We start from the raw sequence: 22,477 nt of genomic DNA on the forward strand, positions 1-22,477 counted from the left end.
GTTATCTCAGGTCAATCAACAGCCTAAAGAAAGTATCCAGAAAATTACATTACATTACAAACCTTGACGAAATTGGTCACAATCATTAATCAAGAATGATAATCAAGAGCAGTGCTGTATTGCTCACACAGTTATTCCACCTAGACTGTGTCATGTTGAATGTTTTAGGTCATATTCTACCACTTTTATTCCATGTCTGTGTCAGGAATGTGAGAATTGACACTCAGACAGTAAACTGAGTGTAGCCAAGCATATCAATGTGCTGTACAACTCAACAACTGCTCCCCTATACAATTAAACACAATTTAGCCATGACCTGTGAACTCCTCAAAATTAGAATATTGATTCATTTTAGTGATACTAAGGCCACAAGTGTGAGTAACTCACCGCGATTGAAGGTAGAGGGGAAACATCTTGGCCTCTGTGACTGAGTGGCGTAATGTAGAGTGGGACAGCATGGAGTGGTCACGTTATGAAGAAGCATCTGATCCAAGGGCCTACCATGCGCTGCCCGTTAGCCTAATTGAATTATGGATAGAAGAGGAAAAGGGAGCGTTGGGTTTTCCTAGGATCCTCCTGAACAAAATGAACATTGACTGCCCAGCAGACTTTAGAGAACGGAGGCAGACCAGATGAACTTTTATGAACTTTTTTATTTGGTTTACATGGAGTCAAATAAGAATTAAGGGCTGGTTCAGGTGATGAAGGAGCACACATGCTGTGTCTTATTTATGAAGTTATGTTTATGAACCAGATATGATCATACAAACATAACATGGTTATTTCAAGACTTTATGGGAAATTATGGGATTTTTCTCTTTGAAGTTTTAAGATAAAAAAAAATTGATTATATAAAGTAATCTGGACATTATTAGTCTTTCTACCTGCATTATAAACAACATTCTTCCATTTCAAATTAACCATAAGGATCAAGTAAACTGGAAATTGGAAGTCATCCTATTTGCTTCTTTGAGTGTCTACTGTATATCAAAATGTTTGTTATTCTCACACACTATTATAAAAAGGCCAGCTGGAACCCACCATGGGAAATCTAACCTCAATCTAACCTCTTTCCCACCATTGGAAATCTAACCTCAATCTAACCTCTTTCCCACCATGAGAAATCTAACCTCGATGATGACCAGACTCCGTAAAGGGGTCACAGATAGCAAAGGGTCATGGATTGCAGATGTTAAAAACCTCCAGTATGGTTCTACTGCCATTTAGAAAAACAGGCCAGCATACTGTCTGACATGTAATGCACTGAGGACACTGACCCCTTTGGATGGACACCCAGAGAAAAGTGGTCACATGTCATACAAGTGTAAAGAATGACTCTTTGGAAAGGTAATTTGTTATCATGTACCCAATGTACCCTATTTTATAATGTCACCCAACCCTCTTTTGCCAGGCCTTCATTATAAATAAGAATTTGTTTTTAATTGACTCGCTTGAAATTAAGGTTAAATCAAATGAACGATTAAATACACAAATCCAACTCAGATAGGGTAACATGTATATATTGTAAATATGAGGTGCTGATTATGTCACTCATTTAATAACTGTGGAAGATTTTGTATCACAGAGATAATCCACTCTATCTGCAACAAAACAAAACGCTCTATGATATATATATATTTTTTTAAACTAAATCTGAACTCTCCGAGCGTTGCGCTGTTGGATGTGCCCTTGGTTACCAGCGCAATGACGCTATTCCGTATCCAAGGCACACTCTCCAAACACAGAAGATTCGAGCTAGCTGCTGCTGGATAATCTTCTCGAATATAGCTTGCTAAACCTAGCCAAATAAAACCGCTTTGAATTGAAAGAATATTTTTTCTAAAAATAAGAAGTAAAAGGGTGGGGTTTGTTGGTCTGTCTGGTCTTAGCAACGTCTACAATGGTGAGTAACATTAGCCAAATGTTAGCTGACAGCTAGCTAGCTAAAATGATCTGGTCAGCTTAGCTTGCTGGTTAGCTAGCTAGCTAGCCACTGACGAGTGGATTTCATTTTTGCGATAGCTGTTGATTAGCTGTCACAACTTGAAAGCCGACCAATCAATTTAGCTAGCTACGGTTGCTAGCATAGTGAAACAGGCTAGCTATAATGTCAAATAGCGGGTATCAAATCAGAATTTTCATGGAAAAACCAACACCAAGCCACCAGGCACGTAAAATACTTAGCTAACTAGTTAGCTAACTAGCTACAATAGCTAAGCTGTAGTTTCCATGACAACGCAGCGCTCTCTGCTGGTTAGCTGGTAACACATAATAATTCATTACTTGTAATAGTACTGTAGCAGACGTGTTTGTTTTATGAGAGTACTCCAATGACAATAAAATAATTTATCTGCAGACCTGATTCTAATGCTTCAACAGGTGGTGAACACCTGACTCCTAAGAATCTTAGCCGTTTTGATGCATATCACTGAGACCCCCATGCACACACATAATTTAGTCAGAGCAATAGCATTATTTTACATAGTCACTTATCATCGGGCAATATAAGTCACTCTTGATCAATCCCTGTGCTTTGTCTCCTTCCATAAAGGCTGAGTTTGGTTTCAATGAACACCATCAGAATGAGACCATCAACTACATGCGCTTTGCACGCTCCAAGAGGGTTCTGAGACTCAAGACCATTGACACCTGCTTTGAAGATCTCAAAGAATGCAGGTGCACTGTCACACGATATGTTTTTGTTTTGCTTGGGGAAGGTAAATGTTTTATTGTGTGTGTGTGTGTGTGTGTGTGTGTGTGTATGTGTGTAAAGTTAGGAATGGAACTTTCGGGATGGGTATCATGGAAATATCGGTGGGAGATATGAGAAAATGTCTCTCTTATTGCTCTTAGTAATTGTGTGTGTGTGTGTGTGTGTGTGTGTGTGTGTGTGTTCAGGCTGGTGGAGGAGACGTTCACTGTGGATGAAGTGCGGGACATGCTGGACGGGCTGCAGGCGGTGGTGCACGGGGAGGTGGAGACAGAGCTCATCAACACAGCCCACACCAACGTGCTGCTCCTCAGGCAGCTCTTCTCCCAGGCCGAGAAGTTCTACCTCCGACTGCAGACTGACATCTCTGAGTTGGAGAACAGGTGGGCTGCTGTAGGGAGGGGGTTGAAGGGGGGCTGTGGGGAGGTGCCAGGGGTTAATACAAGGGCAGGCTGAGGCACACCTTGAGATCTCATGTAAATAAAAGCACATTATCATGTAGTGAAAGAAACAGTGAATGTGAAAGTTTGGTCGTAACTTGGTAGTTCAAGTGTCATTGAGAATGTCACACTTGGGTGGGAAGATGCCTTTTGACCTCAGCGTGCCTCTTGCCGACCACAGTCGTAGCTTGAGAACAGATCTCACACGTTCTCAAAGAGCGCACCCCCCCCCCCTCCCAAAAAAAATAAAATAAAAAAGGGTTTTAACCCTAACCCTAAAAATAAAAGCCGAAGCCACTTCTGTCATTGGTCTTTAGATAGGTACACCGTTTGTAAGCCAGGCATCGGGGTCACTGCCAAGCCCAAAAGCAAAGAGGATGCAAAACCACACTCTCATACGCATACCTTTTCTATTTACTGTGGTTTCCTCTCAGTGAAACTGTAGCCAGCTTCAGAACCACAGCTGAGGTGACCTGTGTTGGGGCACTAGTTCACATGATATACCTAGGAGATTTCTTTGTCATTTGTTTGGGCTGATTAGCTTTGCCTGTTGACAAATGCACTGTATTCTATTAATGTTTTGGGTATTAAAAAGCAGTATGGGGATTTGCCTGTATATGAGTACAAAGAAATGAAACAAACATATTTCTGTTATATTTCTGGTGGTTGTTTATGCAATATTTTGTAGGCTAGGACCTAGACTACGGGGCTCTGTTATTCCACTGTAGGCTACTGTAAGTGTTAAGAAAATGTAAGTGGAGACAAAACAGCTTTTTAAAAAACAAATGTCCCTCCTGCAACCAGGGTTACTCAACCTTGCTGCCAAGAATGTCTTACAGCGTTTCTTAATAACAAGCCTGGACAGAGGGATGTGGGAATGTTCGCTACCTCTGAAAAAGCCATATTTCATGGAAGGAGTTTTTTTTTTACTTTGCCTTCAGAGATATTGACACTGTGCCAAAAAACGTATTAGTACATTCTCTTTATCATGCTGAATTGAATTTACCACAGGACCATTCATCATCGTGCCTCAGAACCGAGAAAGTGCTAACTAAGGCATAGCAAGGAACAATGCACGATGTGGCAGCGATGTGAGATGGGTCAGTGGTGAAACGCTGGCAACAAGCTGGTTGCTCTCTAGAAATGAATCTCAATTAGATATTTCCTCCCTATGCAGTCCTGCACACATTTGCCAAGGGAGCTTTGATATCAAATCCATGACTTGGAACTATCTAGTGGAGCATTTGTTTAATGGCTTAGGTATCAGTTCCCCCACTCCCTCTGTTCAGTACCAATGAGATTGAATAGGAGGGTGAGGCTAGGGACTATTGTCTGCTCCTTATCTGAGGTTGGATGCTAACTCATTACTGGGGCATAAAAACATGTATACAAGGTGAAATGTATAGCCTAGCCTGGCTCTATGATTTGGAGCAGTTGTTTACAATTCCAGCCTTTGAAGAAGTATCAAGGGCATTGTGTTGGTTACTGTACTTGTAGAGAGAGAGGGGCAGAGCCTTTTAGTGAGTCATACAATTTGATGTTGGAAAGCTGTTGGTCCATCAGCAATGTGGAATGCAGCGATTATGTGGCAAATTGACTTAAAGGGGAGTAAATATTTTTATTTTTGTAACAAGATTTGCCTCTATAGATATGAATGTACCATATGGTTGTGAACATCTTCTGAGGTGTAATAGTTGTTGAACTTCAACTGACATTTGACCTCGGTAACCCTGACAAAAAGCCAAAGAACAAAATAGGTATTGGGGAAAAAAAGCATGCTAACTAAGCTCTGTGCTTTTTGTAGATGAGGTTTTGTTTGTGTGTAAAACACGCCTACGATAAGTTGATAAATAAGCGTGTTCTGTAGGCCTCAATCCTGTGTGGCTGTTAGCAGGTGCAGGGAATACGCCCCTAGCCACACAACTACGTGCGTTCAGCAACCCTTATCTAACCACATGCAGTGGAGGGGAGCGTTGTTCACCACATAAACATGTGCTGCCAGGTGACAGGCTGATTTAGCTGTTTCTGTATGCTGGAGGTCAAATAGTTTTGAACCAGCTTGAAAAGTTCAATCTTTTCCATAGAATGACATGTCGACTAGGCCTAGCTGCTTTAACACTGATTGTACTGTATGACATTGAAACTCTTCTCATTACTCTGATTCGTTTGTATGTCAAAATATTGACTGAGACTATGGATTTTTTCTTGACATCCAGCTTTACATTTTTTTGCTTCCTTCTCTCTTTTACTCTCATCTCCTTTTATTAACCCCCCATTCTCTCCATCTCTCTCATTCTCATTCTCTCTCATCTCCTTCTCCTATCACTCCAACTCTATAGAGAACTGTTAGAGCAAGTGGCTGAGTTTGAGAAGACTGACTTTAAAACCGCAAATAAGGTGAGTGTTTCCTGTAAGGCTCAACCACGTAGTCCCTCTTACAACCTTCAGCCAATTTGAACATTAAGCGTATATGTATTAATATTACTGGTATTACATGTATTCATATTACTGGTAAAACCTAATTCATGTGTACTTGCAAGTACAGTAGTTGTCATATATCAGTCTAGATACTAGATACTGGGGTGGTCATCTCTCTTATGATGTTTAGGAACACTTGTTCTAATGTGTTGCTGAACCTTGAGCTTGGAGCATGGTCAGGGAAAAACCTCTTTCACTTTAGCTTTGACTTTATCTGTATATTACTGCACTTTAAAAATACAAAGTGTTGATCACACTACCCAACACTACTAACAACCACAACACATTGCCTGAAGTGTGCATTCTGTAGAAGGGTGTTATATGGGGTAGGTGTGAAGTTCTGTTAAAGCCTACAGTAGCAACATGATTGTTGACAAATCATAAAATGGAACCAAATGTAGATGTGGAAAACATAAACCACTGTCTTCATTAATTAGCATTCTGAAGAATTTAAATAAAATGAGAACCAAGAGATTGCAGCACATCCACAGCTGTTTATATTGAACCATGCTGCTGCCTATAGTGTGTTCAATTACATGCTTCACACCAAAGGTTTTTTATTTTTCTGTACCCAGGCAAACCAAGAGATTAGCAAGCCCAAGTTAGCACCGTTGAATGAAGGTGGTGGGATATCTGAACTACTGAACAAGGTAAAGTGGCTTTGGAACCTCCTCTGGTAGCATAGGTTAAAATAGGTAGAATTATACCAGTTTATTATAAGAACCCTCTACAGAGCTCTTTTCTTTGTGTTGTTTTTTCATCAGGAGATTTCAAGACTACAAGAGGAGAATGAGAAGCTGAAAGCCAGGCTCCGAACTCTGGAAACCCATGTACGTCACACCAACACAAATATGTACACTCTTAGAAAAAAAGATTCCAAAAGGGTTCTTCGGCTGTCCCTGTGGGAGAACCCTTTGAAAAATCCATATGGGTACCATGTAGAATGTAGAGTTCCATGTACATGGAACACAAAAGGGTTCTTCAAAGGGTTCTCCCAGTGATAGCAGAAGAACCCTTTATGGTTCTAGATAGCACCTTTTTGTATGTGTTTGTGTGTATCCAGAAAGTCTGTGTGAAGACAAATGGATCCGTTTTTGACCAATACATCTTCACATACTCACTAAAACATACCAGTACTCACATAACATTTGACTAGGAATATTTTTGGCAGCTTATACTGTATACGGGCAAGTTGAAATGATTGATAGCAGGAATCTAGCGTCCTACAGTATACCGATCTTTCTCCTCCAGGCCATGAGTGCGATGGATGAGAAGACCAAGGCGGAGAGGGCACTGAAAGACCTCCAGAAGATACAGGGTGAACAGCAGGTACTGTAATAACATAAGAAACAAACTGTCATAGTGTATGTATGGTTACCTAAGTGAATCCGGGTCATCTTGATATCAAACAGTGGAGACTGGTGGAGGTACTGTAGAAATCGGAGGACATCTCATTGTAATGCATGCAACAGAATGAAGAATGGTATCAAACATACCATTCCTCATTCTGTTCCATGCATTACAATGAGCCGTTTCTCCAATTTCTACCTCCACCAGCCTCTGATGTCAAAGGACCATATTGTTAGAGTTGCATTAGACTGTTAAGCTTTTTCATTTGTGCATTAGACTACCGGTATGTTTGCCTTTTAGCTAAGCTGGCACTATATTGACCTTGAGTTTTTATTGATTTGTTTATAAGCTATGCATTTTATTTTTGCTTCTAAATAACAATTATTATTTCATTTGCTATCATGGAAATTAACCGGTATGTATCAATCTGACATTCTGTTAAGACTACAGATTTTTAGACTATGTGTCAAAGCTTCCATACTGAACATCAGCATTGTGTCTCTGCCTAAGATGGCGACGCGTTCTCAGGAGGTCATCAGTCTGGAGGACACAGTGGCATCGCTGCAGGAGGACTACCAGAAGTCCCTCAGTGCCAACGCTGCAAACCAGAGGGACCTGCAGGACAACCTGGTCTCTGCCAAACATGACCTGCTGCGGGTGCAGGAGCAGCTGGCACTGGCAGAGAAGGTGGGTCCCTCCGCCCGTACTGTACACGTACCTGGCTGGTATTGTTTGATAGCCCTGATCTCTTGTCTCTAAAGGGGTAAAAGCTACAGTATGGATGCAAATACAGTATTTGGTATCTGACGGGGGAGTAATTTAACCTTGCGTGTGTGTGCGTGTGTGCCTGCATGCCTGCATGCATGTGTGCGTGCGTGCGTGCGTGTGTTTGTGTCTTGTCCAGGAGCTGGACAAGAAGTTCCAGCAGACTGCCGCCTACCGCAACATGAAGGAGATTCTCACTAAGAAGAATGAGCAGATCAAGGAGATCAGAAAACGCTTGCAGAGGTAAGAGAGGAAACTATAACCACTGTTGACATTATTCATTTAGAAATTTGGTTCCTATGCTATATGGTTAGCATTCTATCTCACATTCCTATTCCTTTCAGATACGAATCAGACGAATGAACCCATTGCCTCGCTCAAGACACACATGGATGTAAAAAAAACAACAAGGGGGTAAAAATGGCCCAAAACCAGGGACTTGGGGGGGAAAAAGGTTTTGATACACCATTTACTCTACGACCACTGCAAGAGTAGGCTTAGAGAGAGGTGCACTGGAGTTCACTAGTAGTTCAGATACTTCTAGTAAATACCCAACGTACCGTCAATGCTGATCCAGCAGCTTTTGTAGTGATTGGCTTTAGAAGAGGATTGTGGATGATTAAGGGTATTTCTGAGGTTGACCCACCAAAAATACAGATCACTTCTGACCAGTCCAGTACTGAAGCCTGAATGTTGAATACTAGTTTGCCCTAGTTTTTTTTTTACTTACCCTGTATGTACCTTCATGTATCCATGGAGGCCTTCTCTTAGTTTTAGAGCAGGAGAGATGTGCCTGAAGCTCTGCACTCATCTATATCTGATGGCTACATATTTCCATGACATTGAGTCATAAATTCTTGTCTTTTCATCAAGAAAAGTCTGTCTATTCTATAAATCATCTATCCCTGGAGCTAGCATGTAACATTCAATTCATGTGTATTCATACTGTAGCTTGAAGCCAGTTTATTTGATGGTAATGAACAGCTTTATGGCTAATGGTACTTTTTAGGGATCACAGCAAAGCATGTTGGCCTAGCATAACATTCCACAAAATCTTTTAGGAATGTTTGGGGAGAAACGTTTACATTTCTTACTTGTTTATTTTAATTTCTTACCATTTATACTCTCTGTTATAGCATATTGAAGTATGTGTGATAAGAGCACGTGTCGGGGATCATACACATATTTCCCTATACCCCTATATAGAGTATTTTTATGAAAACAGTGAACTATGTACTTTTTCCTTAATCATGAGGGTGATGTGTGTGTATGAGAAAAAATATATGATGCTATCTGTGACATAATGCTCTTGTAGAGTGTGATGATATACATGACTGCCTGTTATATTAGACGTGCATATGTTTGTATTGTGCAAGGTTTTGGAGTAATAAATGCTGTTACCAGAATGGAAGGTTGTTGGTTCTCCCATATGTTAAATGTGCACCATGTCAATGTAGTCCCAAAGCCAGTTTCTCCTCTTAGCCAGTGAAACAAAAAACATATTCTCCATTTTCATGATGTTACAGTACATCACAAATATAGAAAGATAGGCCACCATGCAATAGTTCTGACCGTGTCTTCATACAGTAGCCTTGAATTTACATACAGCTGCCATCAGGAGACAGGTCTGCCCATGCTCCAGCCCAGAGACAGATGTAGAAGACATGGAAGCCTCCCCTCAAGGCTTTCAAGATCAGGCAATGTCCCCCATCACTCACCATAGTGTATAGGAACTCTGTGTTCATTACTGAAAAGCAATTAAGTCCTCAGAGTGCTGAGAACACCTGTCCTGTGGCTTGCCTGACTTTCAGATGTGTGGATCAGCTAAACATGTATCAAACAGGCAGAGAAACATAGAAAGTCATGTTATTTTTCCACATACAGTACGTACTGTATCTATGGGTCTGTGAATGGTGCTGCAATGGTGTGTTCACATTGTGCAATGGCACATGGAATCCTCATACCTTAAACAAGATATCCATATAAGTATCAAAGATATTAGAGTAATGATAAAAAGATAGAGCATCTGCATGTGAAAAAGCCATTGGCTTATAGTATGTGGAAAAAGCTTAACCCAAATACAGCTATCTCCATTCAATAGCCTTGAGGTGACTTAAAGCCTTATAAATACCTCAACAGTGACAGTCCATGATTCAGCTGCTGAGTTCAGGGTTGCTCGGGGATATGCATTTTAGCTAGGCTGGGTGGGGCCTGGATCCCTACCTCTCTATATAAATCCAAAAAGGTTGCCCATAGCCCACTTTTACTCCTTGTCTCACAGCATTGGCATCTCCCATCATCTGAACATCATACCAATGGCTCTGTCTATGACGTCTTCCAGGCTGTCCGGGGCAGGGGGTCTGGGCTACTCTGGAAGCCTGGGTTGGGGTGGTGGTGGTGGTGGTGGTGGGATGGCCATGGCCCTCCGCTCTGGAGCCAGCTATGGCATGGGGCTGGGGATGGGTGGTGGTGGAGGAGGAGGCCACGGAGCTGGGATGGGGCTTGGCATGGGTATGGGTATGGGTATGGGTATGGGTCTCGGAGCTGGCGGTGGTGGTGGTGGTGGTGGTGGTGGTGGTGGTGGAGCGCTCATGTCCAGCCCTGCCTTTTCTATGGGCCGTACCATGGCTATAGGTGGCATTAGTGCAGGGGCATCCCTGGCAGCTGCAGCCTCTGCCCCTTTGGGTCCTATGCTGGCCCCTGTCCTCTCGCGTGCTGCAGTGAAACAAACCCTGTCGGTGTTGAACGAGCGCTTCTCTGGCTACATGGTCAAGGTGAGGCAGCTGCAGCAGGAGAATGTAACGCTGGAGGCCAGGCTGGCTCAGCTGACTGGGGGGTCAGATGTGTCCCCTGGGACCGCTGGTACCACCACCACCACGGCTGAGTATGAGACACAACTGATGGAGTACCGCGTTAAACTGGAGAGCCTCACTCTCGACACCGTCAAACTGGAGGTTGAGCTGGATGGGATCCGAGGAACCGCCCATGAACTTAAGGCCAAGTAAGTGGCTTATTGTACAGAACACCATATTTCTTTGTGTGTGTGTGTGTGTGTGTGTGTGTGTGTGTTTGTGTGTTTGTGTGTTTGTTTCAATGTTTATGTCAAGTTTTAGATGTATGCGCAAAAAGCTATCTTGAGGACATCCTGAGAGTGTTTATGCTTTTTTGTAATGCAGATATGATTTCGAGCAAGGGGTGAAGTGTCAACTTGAAGCGGATATTGCGAGCATGAAAAGGGTATTTCAAATTTATCAAATAATTGTGTAATAGACAGAGGTATTTTGTTTACAATCAAATTGCACAATAAGACTTGTGTTTGCTTTCATGAGACAACAAAACACTTTGCAGTAAGTACTTACATGTTGATTAACCATTTGAAAAACTCCTCACCCTATACAGGACATTGATATGGCCTCAGACCTCCGCATTGAATTGGATGCCACACAATCAAGCCTGAAGGATGAGATGCACTTTGTCACCAAGACTCAGGACGAGGTAATATACTGTAGCACTAATGCATGGCTGAATGGGAAGCTGGGAGAATGAGTTTTCAGTGCACAGCTGAATTACCGTGCTTGGGAATATGCATGGGAATGTTTCTGTGTACAGAGGCATGCTTCTGTGTGGAATTCTGTGGATGTTTAACATTCCCATAGATTTATGATGCAATGATATCTCAAAATACTCTAGCTTTAAAATGTATGACCATATGTGACTGCACAAGATAACTGCTCTACACAAGAGTGTTGCAATGTGAAATTAAAGGAGCGGTACACTATTGACTAATGGATGGTTTTTCAGGAGTTGTTCAGCCTTCAGTCCAAACTGGGTACCATATCCACCGACACATCAGTCTCAATGATTGAAGTGGACATGGGCAAATCCTTTGACATCGCATCTGCACTGAACAAGCTGAGAATAGATTATGAGAAATCTGTCAATCAGCACAGAGAGGAGGCAGACACCTACTACAAAATCAAGGTACTGGCAAATCACTTAAATTGCATCAACAATACACCACAGCTGTATAAGTCTGAAATATAATTGTAATTTTGATATTATTTAGACTTTTAAACAATAGAAAGAATCCCTGATGGTATTGCAGTCACTTCTAAAAATCACTTGGGTCGTTTAATTATTGAAGCTAGTGATGTATACCCTCTGACCAACAGGGGTCAGTAGATACAATGTGCAACCGTATACACTGTATATACAGCATAACAATGATTGCAACATTTACATCAGAAATATTTTGATGTGTGGTAATAACACTTTTTTGAAGGAGTGTCACTTAAATCTTAAATCTGGAGTAATATAATCATTGTTGCGTAGATACCAAAGTTAAACAGTTCAGGATGATAATATAACATGATAATATATAGTGCAACACGTTTAGCACTATAATGTCGATAGAATGTTGTGGATGATATTTTTTGAGGAATTGAATCTGAAATAATGTTATCTATCTTGCATAAGTTTGTAAAACAGTTCAGGATGACTTGCTATTCAGGTCAGAGATGCTTTTTTTGTACTGCTTTTACTCTTCCAAAGACAGGCACTGACAATCAGATGTTGTTCCTATTAGCCAAACACCCTATCAGAGAAAACAGGCCTACAGCAGACACCACAGAGATGGTTTACCGATTTAGCACAGAGTGGTGTGGTGTGATGGTGACAGACAACCATAGTACAGAGTGGTCACCAGCCAACCGCTACCCTCCTCCTGTTTTGAGTGAAACTCAAACTTCGAGTGAAACTCTTTAAGCCGCAGTACGTCCTGAGTGAACTCACATTAGTGTTGCTTCACTTGCAGACGATGGTGTACCTAACACCCTAAAGAGGGGCAGGGGGAGGGGGCATACAAAAACTTCAGAAGGCTGTTGATTTCTTTGAGTAGCATGATGTTACATCATAATCATGTAATCATGTAACACTCTCATCCTACACACATATACAATACATGCAGTGCATACTGCTAACTTAAACATTCACTCTCTTATATGATAACATACATAGGCCTACATCTCACACACTTTTACATTGACTCACATCAAAAATCCAGTTATAGATATAGAGAACAGACAGAGTGTTTATGACAGTCTGATATAACCTGGTCATCTCGCTCCTTGTCTGTAGATGGAGGAGGTCCAGGCAGCCAATGCCAGCAGCTCTGAGGCCATCTCCTCCGCCAAGGCAGAGATTATGTCCTGCAAGAAAGAACTACAGGTCCTCAGTCTGGAGCTGCAGAGCCTGGTCAACATGGTGAGGCAATGATGCAATTGTACTATAATACACATTCTGTGTGAGAAAATTAGGCTGCGTGACGATTATGGAGGAAAAGGGTCAACTGTCATTTGTGTCTCTGCTTGAAGAGAATTCAGAAAAGCGAAAAATATAACCTGACTATACTGTAGGCTACACATTTATATACTACACTGTGGGTGACTGTCTTAAGGTACTCGGGGGGGCTGCAGAGCCTCCGCTACTCCAGTGGGTGCATTAATCTGGGGGCTGTGTGTGTCAGTGTGTGTGTGTGTGTGTGTGTGTGTGTGTGTGTGTGTGTGTGTGTGTGTGTGTGTGTGTGTGTGTGTGTGTATTCAAGTTTATTTTCCATTTGCACAGAATACAATCCATGCATTCAAATTCATTTTTTCTCACTGTGTGTTTGTTTATTTGTTTATCAGGATCCCCATTGGCTCCTGCACATGCAGCCACTACTCTTCCTGGGGTCCATGCAGAACATAAAACACAGCTATAGACAGAACAGTTATATACAAGAATAACATAAATATACAAGAACAACATAAGATAATATAAAAATAAATACAAATAATAATAAATAAATAAATAAAAACATAACAATAATAATATTGATAATAATACATACTTCTTATATACAGTTCAGTTAAAATACATCTTTAGAAAGAGGAGAGGTGATGTTTGTGTGCATGCACATTTCACACTGTGTGTGTGTTTTGCTTTGGGATACATTGAGAAACAGAGTCACAGGCAAACTTTCACACAATCAGCTCAGTTCAAGATATTATATAATATGAACCCTATAGGTATTCTATAGGGTTCAATACTATGGTATTAACAAAGATATTCATAGCCAGAATGAAAGCTGTAATGAAGCCATTTCAGGCCGTCAGTGTTTTCTATCAAGTTCCGGAATACAGCAGGCAAACTGATTATCTGTGCGTGAAATAAATCACTGCAAAAAAAGTACACAGGAAGTGGTGTCTACAGTGTCTCACTGTGCCAAACTCCCCAACCGCTGAGGGCACACAAAAGCAACAACAGTGCTTTCCCAGAACACACTGGGGCAACTGCTAATACATATCACAGTGGTTTACCCAATCACTGCAGCTTCCTGCCTTCCTGTACAAAGCCAAGTTACTGAGGGGCTTTTCTCATGTTCACTCTAAAGTATCAATTGTTTTGAAGCTCTGTTTATCGGAAATGGTGTGTGTTTACATAAGTGGATTTTGAAAGACATAGTTGTTGGGGGGTGAAGAGGAGAGTGATGATGTTGTGTCTCACTGTTAAACAGTGAGGGGCCATCTATGGTCTAACTGGTATACCTGTTGGGTCTATTGCTTGTATAACAGAATAATGGTTATGCTAATGTGGCACTCATCCTCAATTTCCTGTGTGCCGCTCTCCTACCCCTCCTCTTCCTCCTCCACCATTTGCTTCAATTGTGAGAATGAAGACTTTCTAAAGATGTTCTGGAATCTGAACCCTCTTCCCCCCTCTCCCTCCTCTGTGTAGAACCTGACCCTGGAGCACAGTATGGCCGAGGCCCATGCCGTGTCCACAGGAGGTGTGGCTGGGTACCAGGCCCAGATCGCCAGCTTGGAGAATGCCATCGAGGTTACCAAGGCTGACATGCTCAAGCAGATCCTGTGCTACCAGGAGCTGCTGGACATCAAACTGGCCCTGGACGCTGAGATCGCCACCTACAGGACACTGCTGGAGGGAGATGACATCAGGTTAGAGCTCTATGGGCATACTGTACAGGTCAAACAAGGGAGAAGACAAGTTTCAATAAATATATTACTGTATACGTCACTTCTATGATGCTGAAATATAACAATGTACAGTAGTGTTCTAGCCTTCTCGTGTAAGGTATACACACTCATCATACATAAATTAATGTAATACATAAGTTAATGGGAAACTAAGGAGAATCAAGGTGCTACAACATTGACTTTTTTTGCTCTCCTTTCAGTTTCTCCATCCAGAGCTATGGCTCCACCCCCCTCTTCCTGTCCAGCTCCCCTGGCCCCTCCTCTACCAAGGCTGATCTCTCTCTGGAGATGCAGGACAAGGAGACGTAAGCTGAAGTTGATCTGAAATCATGAACATCGTTGTCTATCCGTATCTACAGTACCTATTATGACCAGTTCTGAGCTGGTATTTCTAGTCACACAATGTAGTATAGAATGTGTTACTGCTACCTGTTTATTATTCTTTCCATCCACCCAAATACTTATCTTTTAGAGTTCCTGGGAGTATGTCCTTTAAAGAGACCTCTTACACTTACAAAGGTGAGGAAATCAATATGGAGACTCAATATGGCAGATTTGGCATGAGGAATTGATGGTCCTCTGTGCTATTGCTGAGAAGCAGTACTATTCTTCTCAGTATATTCCGGCTGAAGCCACAGTGGTAGCGATGTTGACGTAAAAAAAAACACACACAAAGTGAAAGCTACCGTTTGTGGTCTTCTCCAGTCTTAATAATGGCAGATGTTCTCAGTACTTCAGAAATTTATTTTCCTTACCGGTCTGAAAAAAGATCAGTCACCTCACTATTGTATATGAATCACTACACCACAAGGCAAACAGTTGATCTTCATGCGTTGATGTGGCAGAATAATCACACAATAAATGTGTTGATACAGTATATTGTACGATTAAGGGATAGTTCACTATTTTACACCTTACACCATATGACTATATGTTGTAAAACAATGAACTATCCCTTTAAAATACACATTACCCACAGTACAATACACTGTATTATTTCTCACAGAAATTATGCTGCCATATCAATCTGTACCCACTCTATCCTGTACTGTGAGGCACTGATAATGACTTCTGACATTTATTTGTTTTCTCTGTCCCATCTATATCTGATTATCTGTGCAGTGACAGAGGAAGTGATCGAGAGTGAGTCCCAAGATGGAGTCATCACAGGGGGTAAGTCATGCAAACTCAGCATAAACAGACAAAGACGATTCTGTGTAAAGTTGTCATGTTGGTAAACCCCTCAGAATGATGCCTTATTCATAGGAATCATGTGGCGTACACAATCATGTGGCATGATCACAGTTGTAGCAAGTACCAAGGGGTTAAAGCAGATTATCTGGAAGTGTTTCCCCTATTGGCAGGGGGATTTCACAGTGCACTGCACTCTTACTTAGTATAGTCACACCATCATCAACCGCACTTGCTGTATCACATGCTAAGAACTGGTGATCACCGATTCTCAGGTGTCAGTCAGAACGTCAATCAAAAGTGGGGATGTTAGAACTGACTGTTTTTTCATTCTGTTTTTTTTTTGTTTCTCTCTCTCAACAGAGGCTCACTTAGAGACCACTGCCATGACATCAGATGTAGAGTCTGAGCCCTAGATGGCAGACCTCTGCAGTGCAGCCTAGCCTGACCCTATATGACTCGGTTCTCACCCAATAAAGTCCTCTGCATCATTTATACCAGTGTGGCTATTGTATTGAATAGATTTATGCTTGTCAAATGTCCACAGTGCATACAAACACATTTTTGGGTTTTCTTCAAGTCATATTTCACTCTCAGTCTGACTGTGTGTGTGTGTGTGTGTGTGTGTGTGTGTGTGTGTGTGGTGTGTGTGTGTGTGTGTGTGTGTGTGTGTGTGTGCGTGCGTGCGTGCGTGCGTGCGTGCGTGCGTGCGTGCGTGCATGCGTGCGTGTGTTATTTACTATTATTTGCCATTTGTACACATACAATCCATACATTCAAATACATTTTTTAGAGAGTCTCACATAGTACATTCAGTAGGGGAGATGAACAACAACAACAGCAACAACAACAACAACAGTCCATTACAAGTGCATAAGTCCATTGCTTTAAGAGCCATATTACATACAGATAAAAACTGTTCTTGAACCTGGTGGTGTACATTTTCCTTCTACGATACCTCTGTCCTGATGGGAGCAGAGAGAACAGAGTGCTGGCAGGATGATCTTATGGGCCCTACTCAACAGCTGAGTCTGTCTACTGTATGTCATGTACTGTGGTGTTGCGATACCACACAGTAATGGAGCCAGTGAGGATACTTTCTATGGTACACTGGGAGAAGTTGATTAAAGTGTCAGAGCCCATGCCAAACTTCCTTAGCCTCAACAGAAAATAAAGGAGCTGCTGATGGAGTGTTTAATGTGGCACATGACCAAGCGTTAAAAACATTTCATTACAATTGAAGTTTTTGCTACAGGCCAATAGTCGTTAAGGCATGACACAGATGTTTTCTTAAACACCTGTGCAATGGTGGATTTCTTTAAGGCAGTTGCCAATGCAAAATGCAAAATGTCTGTGAAAACTGGTGCTAACTGATCAGTGCAGTGCTGGGCACATTTGACTGCCGTCTGGTCCAGCAGCACTGCGCTCATTCACTTGCCTAAAAGTCCTCCTAACACTGGGTCTGTGGGGATTGTCATTGGTGGTTCAGTGTTGTTGGCATCAAATCATGCATAGGACTCATTCAGCATGTCAGGCAATGTGATGTCATTGTCATCTCTTCTGGCCTGGAGCCCTTGGCATAGCTGGTGTGTATTGCCCCCATTACACTGTTCCTCCAATTTATCCCTGTATTGTCTCTTGGTAATTTGAATTACCCTCTCCAGGTCATATCTAGATTTTCTATACTTGAATGCCTCATCCTTGCCTCGGATATTGTCATGGATGTCTTTGTTGAACCATGGCTTCTGGTTGGGAAAAGTTTAGAATGTTTTTCATCGACACAGAATATAATGTAGGCAGTGACTGCGTCTGTGTACTCCTGTAAGTCTATGCCTACTGTAGGTCTTTAAATCCAATCCGTTGATTCACAACCTGTGAGTGTGTGTTCACAACCTGTCTGCAAAGGTATTATGATACCCACCATGCAGATCAGAGCTACAGTATATCTCTGCTTTGCAAAGTGTCAGTTGGCACTGTTGGCACCAATGTCTCTCAGTCTCTCACACTCTTCAAGAGTTGGTTCCCAGAAACACTTTTTAGCTTAGCCAACGAGACTGGCTGTTTCACTCTGCTTTTTTGTGGTCCAAACCGAGAAACGCAACCTGTGTAAGTTGGAAGACGAAGAGGAGCCCAGCACCAGGGAGGCACTCTTTCAGCCTCCGGTGTGTCACCTCTGAGTACTTAGTGCCAAATCAGGTTGCGTACTGAAACCGTTGTGAAGATGGCATCATGCTCTTTCTGTTGTAGCCTCACACCTTTAGAAGGGTCGAAACACATGAGAGGTTAGAGGGGCCCTTCTCTTCCGTCCACCCACACACAGGAAACACACACAACCAGGCATTGATTCCTTTGTGTTAATATATTTGGCTTTGGAAACTAAAAAAGGGTTTATAACAAGGTAAAAAATACTTGGTTTAGCCCAATCATTTGTGCCCAAAGCATTATCTTAACACTAACTTTCAAATTTGAAACATATTTTGTTTCAACACAATAGATAAACAAACAGAGTTGAATTCAATCAACCTTACTGTTATTGATTCTTAATTTTGCTTTGTATAGGTCTCTAGGTTGTGAACGAGTCCAAAATGTGTTGGAATCCTAGGGACTTTTGAGTCAGCTGTTATTGAGCACATATACATGTGGTCTATTGTACAGTAGACCACGGAATACCAGCCGTTGTCCTTTTAGCCATTTGTTTAATTTCCCTATTCCCATGAGTATGTCTATGGCTAGAAATATAACTACAATTGAACTTCCCCATTTCTGGGTGTCTGGTTAGTTGGTATTGTAAGGTGACGGCTTGTTGTTTTTGCTCAGATATAGTGCACTCACTTTCACATATTATCTATCCAATATTCAGGTTTTTGATAGTAAGACCCACATAAATACCTCCCAGTAGGCAACATCTGACAAGTGACTACACTGTATTGGCTTCAGTTTACACCAATACATAAGTCTTTTCTTAGAAAGCCCACTGGGTCACTGCATAAAGTTTGCTGTACTAAGGTATTTCTGTCACAACAGCCCACAGCGATCCTGCTTTTCACCACACTGGTATTGTCTTACACCTACAACCATGCTTCTTGGTTTCAGACATCACTTCTCCTTGGCACTAAGTGCACCACCTAAGAATATGGTGTTTTGAAAAGTGGAGCGTGACGTGGAGGAGCTCTATGAAGTGGTCTGTGGGGGAATGCAGGAGTATTGTTTCAGCTGCAACAGAGAATGGGGATATGATACACTAGGGTTAGTGTTAAGTGTTGTGTTGTCTGGTAAAACTTTGTTCTTAAGGAGAGTCATAAAACCAAATAATGACATCATCATCGCTTGCGTGCTGCTGACCCCAGTGGTTCCTAAAAAGAGAGACAATTTGTCAATTTAATGCAGAAAGGTGTCTATCAATGGACTTCTCACATTTAAATATTGGGGAAAACACTCTGCTTTGAGTGAAGCCAGACACACGTCAACACGTGACGCATCTGTGGTTAAAGCGAAACCATATAAGCGTGAAGATGCGACTTAAGGTTATAGCATGCACCAGGGTCTTTACGTGTGCACAAAGAACTAGGCTGAAGACTGAAGTACAGATTTTCTGATCAAAGACCTGGTAAGTGAATGCATTTTTCATAAAATGTTAAGATAGTATCAGTGTAAATGTTATGTAATACCACATTTTATTGGGACACTATATTACTATCAAGGGATTCAAAGACAAACATTGATAATTTTGACCTTTTTCTTTTCCTGGCAGATAACATGGGTTGGGAAAATGCATTCACTGGATATCCAACAGACTTTCCAACAGATGAAACAGATGAGACACCAACGGTATTTAACGTCTACTTGAATGCTTGTTTGTAGCCATCATACATTTCACATCATATACATTTTGTGACTTATCAAGGTTTGTTTATTATGTCTGAACAATGTCTGGCTCTGTGTGAGTGCATGTCTGTAGACAGGTGTGCATCAGTTCATCTGTATTGTGTATTTATGTATGTACATAGACACACATATCATGACACATATACATGATTCATGATTTACATAAGAGGCAACAATTCTGCATGTTTCGCAAATAATGTTATGGTTATCAGGAGAGATTTCACATAAGGATAAGTGTTATTTAAGCAGAACATTGGTTGAGGTTTTTCAAAGCACTTAGCACTTATCAGCAAAGGTCATAAAAGTATCAGCATCACAATTTCCATTGCTTGCGACAAAAACTGTCGCCTCGCTCCCCCAGGTTTATCTCTGTCCCACATCTGTGTCAGAGTCGACAGTGTTGTGTTGTTGATGTGCATGGTTGGAGCCCCTTTCTGGAGCCCCTCAGGATCATTCAACCACCACCACCACCTCCCAGGGATAGCTTGCTAGCGTAGCGGATAGCAACAGGAAGTGGTGTGGTTTCTCCTGTGCAGACAAAACACCTGCACCTGAGGCCAGCTCTGGTGCTGTTTGGTTAAGATAGCATGTCACTGACACAGTTAGATGTCATAGTGCATATGATCCACTAGATGCACTGTTATGAAACACTGTAGGCAGGCAGACGGTTGTTAGGGTAACAACAGACAGTAAACAATCGTAGACAGGAAATTATGTGACAACAATGAAACTGTCTGGAACCGTTATCAAAGAATGAAAAAACGAATTATGAGGTTAGGGGAGCAGTTAGCATAAATGCTGACATAATCAGGTAAAAGTGAGAGAGAACCCTTCTTCATGGTATCTTCTTTCCTTGCAGGCATCTGGAGATTGGGAATATGACCCAATAGACAACCCAGGGATATGTGACAAGAGCTGGGTGAGGGAGTTCCGGGGTCAGTACGAGCCCCCCTTGTTCTGGGTCATCTTTGCCTTGGGCGCCGTTGGCAACCTGATGGTGGTGTGGATCTACACCACAGTCCGCCACCGTCTGAAGACCATGACAGACATGTACCTGCTCAACCTGGCTGTGGCGGACCTCCTCTTCCTGGGCACCTTGCCCTTCTGGGCCGCTGATGCCACCAACGGCTGGGCTTTCGGCCTGGTCCTCTGCAAGATTGTCTCGGCCCTTTACAAGATCAACTTCTTCAGCAGCATGCTCCTGCTCACCTGCATCAGCGTGGACCGCTACATTGCCATCGTCCAGGTCACCAAAGCCCAGAATTCGAAGAAAAAGCGGCTCTTCTACAGCAAGCTGGCCTGCCTGATTGTCTGGGTCACCTCAGGCCTCCTTGCCCTGCCTGAGTTCATCTTCGCCCAGGTAAAGACTGATCTGCATGGCAAGTCCTTCTGCAACATGGTCTACACGAGCAACTTCCTCAACCGTACCAAGATCATGGTTCTGTCTCTGCAGATCTGCATGGGCTTCTGCCTGCCTCTGCTGGTCATGGTGCTGTGTTACTCCGTCATCATCCGCACCCTGCTGCAGGCCAGGAGCTTCGAGAAGCACAAGGCCCTGCGTGTCATCTTCGCCGTGGTGGCTGTGTTTGTCCTCTCTCAGCTTCCGTACAACGCTCTGCTGGTCAGGGAGGCGGCCCAGGCGGCCAATACCACCATCACGGACTGTGCCGTGGTAGGGGGTTTCGACGTGGCCGGGCAGATGGCGAAGAGCCTGGCGTACACACATGCCTGCATCAATCCCTTCCTCTACGTCTTCGTTGGAGTCCGCTTCCGGAAGGATCTGCTGAAGCTGCTGAAGGTGTTTACCTGCGGCCTGGGTTACGGAGGACTCAGTGAGATGCAGAGTGTACCCAAACGGCCCTTTGTCATGTCCGATACCGAGACCACCCCCGTCCTCTCCTTGTAACTGCCCCCCCCTCCTCTCCCCATAAGACAACAACCCCATATGACTGTTACCATAGTAATGGTACTATTACCATAGTACCATAGAACGTGATGTTGATGTTCAACATCATCTCAGATTACAGGTAACGATTCTTCAAATCTGACTCTCATCCCACTATAAATGCCTCATAAGACCACAACCTCCTTCCATATGATGTCATACTGTAGGCTGCTAGTAGCCCCAAGGTTCCTAGGGCGCGTCTCCTTCCTGTTTTGTTAAGTTGCATTATGTATACTGTGTACATTGGTGTTATCACAGTTTAGAAATTCATAGACATTTTCTGTGTCAAAAAGTCAAGAAACATACAATACATTAGGAACACACATATAGTTCTCCAAGTCCTTGTATAAAAATGTATATTACTGTATATAAATTGTGTTGATTACACTTACCTGTATTCACAGAGCAAGTGCTGCTCTATATGTTCAACTACTGTGTGTGTACTTACAATTGTGAAAAAACATAAAATAAAAACGATAAAATGTCATTAGTCTGCTGTTTATCAAAAAGGTCTTTACTCAAGACATCTTATCTTGACCCTCATCATAATTTGTAGACATTTTGTCAAAGAGTAAAAAGTATTTTGGTACAAGATTTGAATAAACTCCCTGAACAATAAATGTATGCAGCAGTTTGAGCAACATGAAAAACATTCATTTCTTACTGTATTTCTTCCACT

The 22,477-nt window shown here is 42.3% G+C and overlaps 3 protein-coding genes across 3 annotated transcripts; all 3 read left to right on the forward strand.

Moving 5' to 3' along the window:
* Positions 1–1,754: 1,754 nt before the first annotated feature.
* Positions 1,755–9,132, forward strand: lztfl1 (leucine zipper transcription factor-like 1). Its single transcript, XM_083669573.1, has 10 exons — positions 1,755–1,903; positions 2,552–2,676; positions 2,899–3,093; positions 5,490–5,547; positions 6,204–6,278; positions 6,393–6,458; positions 6,880–6,957; positions 7,489–7,665; positions 7,883–7,986; positions 8,088–9,132. The coding sequence occupies exons 1-10, from the start codon at positions 1,901–1,903 to the stop codon at positions 8,104–8,106; spliced, it is 900 nt and encodes a 299-aa protein (XP_083525699.1). The 5' UTR covers positions 1,755–1,900; the 3' UTR covers positions 8,107–9,132.
* A 926-nt stretch (positions 9,133–10,058) lies between these two features.
* Positions 10,059–16,422, forward strand: LOC310810670 (thread biopolymer filament subunit gamma-like; the record flags this gene model as incomplete). Its single annotated transcript, XM_083678517.1, has 10 exons — positions 10,059–10,744; positions 10,920–10,980; positions 11,143–11,238; positions 11,545–11,724; positions 12,880–13,005; positions 14,518–14,738; positions 14,978–15,082; positions 15,250–15,296; positions 15,900–15,950; positions 16,332–16,422. 10 exons carry the CDS (start codon positions 10,059–10,061, stop codon positions 16,382–16,384), a joined length of 1,626 nt encoding a protein of 541 aa, XP_083534643.1. The 3' UTR covers positions 16,385–16,422.
* Positions 16,423–19,488: 3,066 nt separating this feature from the next.
* On the forward strand, positions 19,489–22,381 carry ccr9b (chemokine (C-C motif) receptor 9b). Its single transcript, XM_083669125.1, has 3 exons — positions 19,489–19,575; positions 19,720–19,796; positions 20,713–22,381. Exons 2-3 carry the CDS (start codon positions 19,725–19,727, stop codon positions 21,757–21,759), a joined length of 1,119 nt encoding a protein of 372 aa, XP_083525251.1. The 5' UTR covers positions 19,489–19,575; positions 19,720–19,724; the 3' UTR covers positions 21,760–22,381.
* Positions 22,382–22,477: the final 96 nt, after the last annotated feature.

This window comes from Argentina silus (genome assembly GCF_951799395.1).
Source record: "Argentina silus genome assembly, chromosome: 1".
Classification (NCBI taxonomy): domain Eukaryota; kingdom Metazoa; phylum Chordata; class Actinopteri; order Argentiniformes; family Argentinidae; genus Argentina; species Argentina silus.